The sequence below is a fragment of the Rana temporaria genome, chromosome 3, assembly GCF_905171775.1.
Source record: "Rana temporaria chromosome 3, aRanTem1.1, whole genome shotgun sequence".
Taxonomy (NCBI): Eukaryota; Metazoa; Chordata; class Amphibia; order Anura; family Ranidae; genus Rana; species Rana temporaria.
The window spans coordinates 476,621,806-476,629,798 of NC_053491.1; the positions used below are offsets into that span (position 1 = coordinate 476,621,806).

The 7,993-nt window shown below is 42.1% G+C and overlaps 1 protein-coding gene across 1 annotated transcript; it reads left to right on the top strand.

Annotated features, from left to right (window-relative positions):
• Positions 1–609: 609 nt before the first annotated feature.
• On the top strand, positions 610–1,536 carry LOC120930728 (olfactory receptor 1468-like). Its single transcript, XM_040341903.1, has one exon. It carries the CDS (start codon positions 640–642, stop codon positions 1,534–1,536), a length of 897 nt encoding a protein of 298 aa, XP_040197837.1. The 5' UTR covers positions 610–639.
• Positions 1,537–7,993: the final 6,457 nt, after the last annotated feature.

Genomic DNA, 7,993 nt, shown 5'->3' on the forward strand with positions numbered 1-7,993 from the left:
TACAAGAGAGCCGGCCATCATCTCTAAAAACTATATTGGGGTGATGCCTGCAGCTGCAGACATCATCTCAGTACAACCACCGAAAATCCAGCGACGTACCGGTAAGCCATTTGTCAAAAAGTAGTTAAGCAGGCCATATATGGATTGAACTTCATCTAATTAAGCAGGGGCTGGCAGAATTTCAGTATATGCATTGGCAGGGTGGTTGTACAGAAGTGGATTTACTGATCACCTTCTGCACAATCAGCCTGTCTGTTTTTTTTCCTGATCGTTCAGTACCTCCGACTATAGCATTCTGATGGGGAGAAAGTAAAATACAATATCTCAGCAAAGGGGGTTTCCCATCCACATTTGAATGTGTAGATGGGGGAAACAAAAAAACAAAAGGTGAATAATGTATGGCCCACCTGGCATGTGCTATGCCATGCCTTATCATGCACATGCTCTTTATCAAGTATATTCTGTGCTGCCAACATATCAAACTCCAACGAAAACCAGGCCTGATCTTTTTTTCTGATGCGTGATATAGAAATTAAATCTGTATTACAGAATAATGTATTTAAATGTTACATTTTTGTGTTCACGCAGACCACACTTAAAGGCAATGTCAACACATTCTTCTTTTTGGGATTCGATAGCATGGATGTATATAATATACTACTCTTCACCTTGGTCCTTATTATATACATTGTGACAATATGTGGAAACTTTTTGATCATCATGCTGGTATATTACAGTAAGACCCTTCATTCCCCCATGTACTTCTTCCTCTCCCAACTCTCTATATCTGACATCATGTTGACCACAGATATTGCTCCTAACATATTAAATATTGTTCTTCATGAGAGGACCTCCATATCTTTTTCTGGTTGCATCACTCAGTATTATTTTTTTGGTTCAATCGAAACATTTGAGTGTTTCCTTCTGACAGTGATGTCCTATGACCGCTATCTAGCCATCTGCTCTCCACTGCATTATGTCTCCATTATGAATCATGCACTTTGTATTAAATCAGTTCTTGCATCCTGGCTGTTGAGTTGTTCTATAGCATTAATTTTAACAGTTGGAATTTGTCAACTTGAATTCTGTGGACCAAATACTATTGACCATTTCTACTGTGACTTCAATCCTCTGGTGGAACTTTCTTGTTCAGACACATCCAGAGTTCAAATGGAATTGACCATATTGTGTTTTCCTGTTATAGTCTTGCCATTCATTGTCATAGTAGTTTCATATACTTACATTGTTTTAACTATGATAAAGATACCATCTTTTTCAGGAAAACTCAAATCCTTTTCCACATGTAGCTCCCATCTTATAGTTGTATTCATATTTTATGGAACCCTAATTGCCATGTATGTGCTTCCAAATGAAGGAGAATCTCAAATGATCAAAAAGATCATGTCAATGTTGTACACTGTTTTTACGCCCTTTTTGAACCCCTTTATATACAGTTTGAGGAATAAAGATATCAAGGATGCTTTGAGAAATGCCCAAATTATGCATTATTTAGAGCCTTTGGTCAAAATCAGGTAGTTAAAATAATAGAGAGAAGATACACTGTTCTTTATCATTGATAGCATAAGGGATGGTTATTATTCATATAATTGTTGTTTTTTGCCTTCTATGTCCTATTGGGGAGATTACTCGTCATGTCCTACCCCATAGAGAAAAGCCTAAAGTGAGGCAATTCCTTGTTGTCGCCTGTGTCCCCAGAGCTAATGTTCCCATTGGAAGATACCCTATCTATTACTGTTCTAGTGACAACACAAAATATTGGGTTGTCTTTCAGTCTCTGTGATAATGATAAAAGAGAGGGGGAATCTCCCTAACCAGGGCACAGACGGTAAAAAAAACAACAACTCATGTTAGGCCCCTTTCACCACACGGACGGACCGTTCAGGTCCGCCTGTCAGTTTTGACGGTGGACCTGAACGGCCTCTCCATGCACCTCTATGGAGCGTCAGATAACAGCGGAGACATGTCCGCTGACATCTGACCCGATCTGATCCGCTAAAATCAGACATATGGAGATACGTCCCCATCCATCCATGGCGGATCGGATCGGGTGATATCTGATGAAAACGGACATGCTGTCCATTTTCATCCGATCTCTCCATAGGTGACAGCGGCGCCCGACAAGCCCCTCCCCACTCAGTGAGTAGAGAGGAGCTTGTCATCCGCCAGCTCAGCGGAGATCAACGGACTGATCTCCCGCCCGTGTGGAAGGGGCCTTAGTTATACTTTAACCATTTGCTTCCTGCCCAGGCCAATTTTAAGCTTCCAGCACTGTCACCATTTGAATGACAATTGCGCGGTCATGCAACACTGTAAGGATGAAAAAAGAAAAGGGGGTGATGAGCGCAAAAACAATACACTGAGCAGAAATGATTCCTCTGATGAAGTCACGTGACGTAACGATACCCGTCAGGAACAAGGAACAAGGAACAGCTCACGTGACCGGAAGTGACGTATTTCCGTCCCCAAGTTCTTTTTTGAAGCTATACTAGCCCCCTGGATGTTATTTTTGCTTTTCACGCAACCATTTTTTATATAAACCACATTTTAAAACGTACTTCACTATTTGGAACTTCAATTCATTTTTCCCTGGTTTGACTCGCTGTGGTCTCGGATCCGTCGGGGAGCCACCATCTTTGTGAAACCCAGCATAGCTCACAGCTGATGTCCACACAGCCACCACGCTGATCCGGAGAGGCCAGTCACACATCGTTCTAAGCAACAATCCCTTTGGGTCAAGGTAAGCGCTCTGAGAGCCCATTATCAGGAAGATCTGTTGGATTATTACCTGCCTAATGAACAACACCATTCTATGAACTGTCTATTCATACACTCCATTGGATTCCCCAGTCATCAGCCAATATGATCCATTGCTGTTTATTGCACCAGCACTTTATATTATTTTGTCACTTATGTCTATTTATTAGGTTGATGTCCTTAGTTTCAAGCTGAATACTCTGATCACTTTAATTATCACATAGGCACTTTATCCAGTTTATTTATTAGACTGCTTAGTGTATTGTTTTTGCGCTCATCACCCCCTTTTCTTTTTTCATCCATACACAGTGAGTTGTTTTCACTTAGATTGGAGCAGCATTTTAATTGTTTACACGCTATATATTCATCTCATTATTATCTACTTATCCATTTTCACTTTGACCAGCGCTGAAGATTCTCACTCATTTCATGCAACACTGTACCCAAACAAAATTTTTATCATCTTTTTCATACAAATAGCGCTGTCTTTTGGGGGTATTTAATCACCACTGGGGTTTTTATTTTTTTGCTAAACAAACTAAAAAAGACAGAACATTTAGATTTTTTTGTTATAGTTTGGTATAGTTTGTCATTTTTCTCCTTCACTGATGTGCGCTGATGAGGCTGCACTGATGGGGTGGCACTGATGAGCATTGATGATGCGGCACTGATGAGGCGGCACTGTTGGGCACCGATGAGGCGTTTCATCGTTTTTTATAAAAATTTGCAAACAGGTAATTTTTCTCCATCACTGGTGTGCATTAATGTGGCTGCACTGATAGGTACTGAGAGGGGGCACTAAAGGGCGGCACTAATAGGTGGCACTGATGAGCACCGATAGGTGGCCCTGAGGGGCCCTTATATGCACTGCTAGGTGGTCAAAATGAGGGAAAAATGGGAAAAATAATCACCATTTTGTAATTTAATGCTTAGCAATATTTAAAAAAAAAAATCCTTCCTATCCTTGTTAATGATTTATAGATTTTAAATCTTATCTCTGGGCAAACAAACTTTCATTCAATTATATACCTCAATAGAGATTTGCCGAACATCCTCTAAACTTTCAAACATCTCAAAAGTTTTAACGGGACTCCAAACCCTATTGAAGTCCATGGGATCAGAATGTGATCAATTGAATGTCCCCATTTTGAAAGCTTATATGCAAGTTATTGGGCATAAAAATGGTATGGGCCCCATGTACTGCTACTGGGAACATGTACCAATGCAAAAAATAAATAAAAAAATATTGTTTTTAAAGGAGCATTGATGTTAATGATCCCTAAAGTAAAACAATAAAAATTAAAGAATCCTTTAAATATAGGGTTTGAAGGGGTCTCCTTAGTCTGACTGTAAAGTGGCACATCTGTACAGTGTATAGAACCTGCTGCAGAAAAACTGATATTTATAAAGAAAAAAAAATTGTAATTGTTTTTTTTTTTTTTACTTTCTTTATTTAGTAAACAACGGCTTGGGGAGCCAGTCTGTATGACGAGGCCACATTTTGAGTTCACTCGGAACAAGATTGGCGATTTTGTGGATACATTCTGGTGTCTCTTTGGCAGACTTTGGATGAAAATAACAACGTTTTGCAGCACAGTGAGCAAGCCTGAAGGGTGGAAGCCAAATTATAGTACACATAGTCCAAGATTAAAAATATTTTTTTAGATAAAGTTTGGTATCGCTTTTGCAGACTTTGGGTAGAATAACAGGTGTAAATAAATTGGGCCTTGGGTGTTGGTGGTACCTTCACACCGTAACCCTATAGAGGTGGTCTTAAAGAAAGCAAGAATTTGCCTTACTGTAAAAAAAAAATTGACACCCTGTCAAGCAGTTGCAGAAAAATGGGTCTTTGGGTGTTGGTGGTGCCTTCTCTCCATAATCTTCTAGAGGTACTCTTGATGAAAGCAAGAATTGGTTTTGCTGTAAAAAAAAAAAATCTGCCACCCCTGTCAAACAGTTGTGTGGAAATTGGTCTGGGTGTTGGTGGTGCCTTCACACCATAGTCTTATAAAAGTAAGATTGATGAAAGCAAGAATTGGCCTTGCTGTAAAAAAAAAATGAAATTTGACGCCCCTGTCAAACAGTTGCGGAAAAATCTTTTTTTGGGTGTTGGTGGTGCTTTCACTCTGTAACATTCTAGAGGTACTTTTGATGAAAGCAAGAATTGACCTTTCTGTAAATAATTGAAATGTGACACCTCTGTCAAACAGTTGCAGCTAAATTGGTCTTTGATGTTGGTGGTGCCTACACCATGTAACCTTCTCGAGGTACTCTTGATGAAAGGAAGAATTCAATGTGCTGTAAAAAAATGAAATTTGATGCACCTGTCAAACTTTGCGGGGAAAAAAATAGTCCCTGGGTGTTAATTGTGCCCATGAAACCTATACCAAAAATTACTTCAAGATAAAATCAACACACACAAAGCTAGGCATTAAAGACAGTCTTTCAGAGATTTGAGATACCAATAACACTTAATCAGCAATATAGGCATCAGGGGCGTGAGAGCTGCTGCTAATCCAGAACTGATTGATTTTTACAAATGGAAGCCGGTCAAAGGAGTCTGTGGACAGATACACTCTTTTATCTAACACAAAACCTCCAACAGCACTGAATGCCTGTTCAGAAAGCACACTGAATGCAGGGTAGCCCAGCAGCTCAATTGCATATTGGGAAGGTCTGGTCAGTGGTCTATTCTCATAACCCAGAAACCAAGTGGATTGTTTATTGGAAAAGTCTACATGTCAGTTTTTGTCCATGGGATACTCCTTCATCATTTGATACAGACACTGCTGAACACTGAGGATTACAGTATTTGGAACTGCCTCCTCCCAGCCACATACTACTCCCAAGGTTTCTAAGGACTGAAAACCATCTCTTAACCGCTTGCTGACCGGCTCACGCCAATATATGTTGGCAGAATGGCACGTACAGGCAGATTAACGTACCTGTACGTCGCCTTTAAGATGCGACATTGTGGGCGTGCACGCGCTGTCGTGAGCTCCGTTAATCGGGAGCAGTGATCAGTTTCGTGACACATGGAGCCCCGCCCTCCTACAGTTAGAACACATCCCTAGGACACATATCACTGCCAGTCACATTTACACAGTAATTAGTGCATATTTATAGCACTGATCGCTGTGTAAATGTGAATGGGTCCAAAAAAGCTCCAAAAGTGTCCGATGTGTCCGCCATAATGTCGCAGTCACAATAAAAATCATCATAAAACTATCCCCTATAAACCAATCAATAAACGCTTATTGTGTTTTTTTTACCAAAAATATGTAGAAGACTACGCATTGGCCTAAACTGAGGAAAAAATATGGCCCGGATTCAGAAAGGACATACGACGGCGTATCTCCAGATACGCCATTGTAGGTCCGAATGAGCGCCGTCGTATCTATGCGACTGATTCTTAGAATCAGTTGCGCTTGAATTCGGCCAAGATACGACTGACGTAAGTCTCCTACGCCGTCGTATCTTGGGTGCATATTTCCGCTGGCCGCTAGGGGCGCTCCTGTATATTTCCGCGTTGAATATGCAAATGAGGTAGATACGCCGATTCAGAAACGTACTTGCGCCCGTCGGATTTAGCTACGCCGTTTATGTAAGGCGTCAGTCCGGCGTAACTTTACCCCTCATAAAGCTGGGGTAAGTGATGTTAAGGTATGGATGTTGGAAACGTCGGAACAGCATCGTATTTTACGTCGTTTGCGTAAGTCGTATGTGAATGAGGATGGGCATAGGTTACGTTCACGTCGACTAAGCATTGAGCCGGCGTAACTTAGGGAGAAAAATCGACGTGATACTGAGCAGGCGCGCGCATGCGCCGTTGGTCAGGCGCGTCATTTACGCGGGGTCACGATTCATTTCCATACAACACGCCCCCTTCCAGCCAACTTTGAATTACACTGGCTTACACCGGCCCATTTACGCTACGCCGCCGTAACTTAGGGCGAAAGTTCTTTGTGAATACAGTACTCGCCGCTCTAAGTTACGGCGGCGTAGCGTATATGAGATGCGCTACGCCCGCCTAAACTTAAGCCTTTCTTTCTGAATCTGGCCCCATGTTTTTATATATTTTTTGGGGATATTTATTATAACAAAAAGTTAAAAAATTTAGCTTTTTTTAAAAATTGTTGCTCTATTTTTGTTTATAGCGCAAAAAATAAAAACCGCAGAGCTGATCAAATACCACCAAAAGAAAGCTCTATTTGTGAGGGAAAAATTACATCAAGTTTGTTTGGGAGCCACGTCGCACAACCGCCCAATTGTCAAGTAAAGCAACGCAATGCCGAATCGCAAAAAGTGCTCTGGTCTTTGGCCAGCCAAATGGTCCGGGGCTGAAGTGGCTCATGCATGCGTTTGCAAATGCGTGCCGACAAAACCCCTGTTTTTAACGCATACTCTTAGGCCCCATACACACGATAGAATTTATCCGCGAATACGGTCCAGCGGACCGTTTCCGCGGATAAATCCTCTCGAAGGATTTCGGCGGATTTTCATGCGATGGAGTGTACACACCATCGCATTGAAATCTGCGCCAAAATCCTCTGGGGATGACGTGTCGCCGCGATTATGACGCGGCGACGTGCGCGACGCTGTCTTATAAGGAATTCCACGCATGCGTCGAATCATTACGACGCATGCGGGGGATCCCTTCGGACGGATGGATCCGGTGAGTCTATACAGACCAGCGGATCCATCCGTTGGGATGGACTCCAGCAGATGGATATGTTCTGCATGTCAGCGAATATTCGATCTGCTGGAATCCATCCCAGGGGAGATATATCCGCGGAAACAGATCCGCTGGCATGTACACACCATAGGATCTATCCGCTGAAACCCATTTGCTGGGATTTATCTGCGGATGTATTCTATGGTGTGTACGGGGCCTTAGACAGGTTAATTGGTTGTTCTGCGAGCTGGTCGGTAAGTAGGCTTGGTTTTTCCATGGGCATTCCCCAGGTTTTGTTGGTATCTGTATAAAGTGTGCCTTGAGAGGAAAGTAAATCTTCCTCTTCCCCTCGCTGCTCTACCTCTAGTGCCCTGTCTATAATGCAGAGAATGCTCCAGCAGGAACACAACAGGGATTGTGTCACTGATACAGGCATTGTCACAGCTCACAATCCTTGTCGCCTCCTCAATTGGTGACAATACAGAGCATGCATTATTTATCAGCAGCCATTGATGGGGGGGAAAATAAGCCGAGGTGCCCTGA

Bases quoted from the DNA above. Each gene is read 5' to 3' on its own strand.
- LOC120930728 (XM_040341903.1), top strand. From the start codon at position 640: ATGGATGTATATAATATACTACTCTTCACCTTGGTCCTTATTATATAC.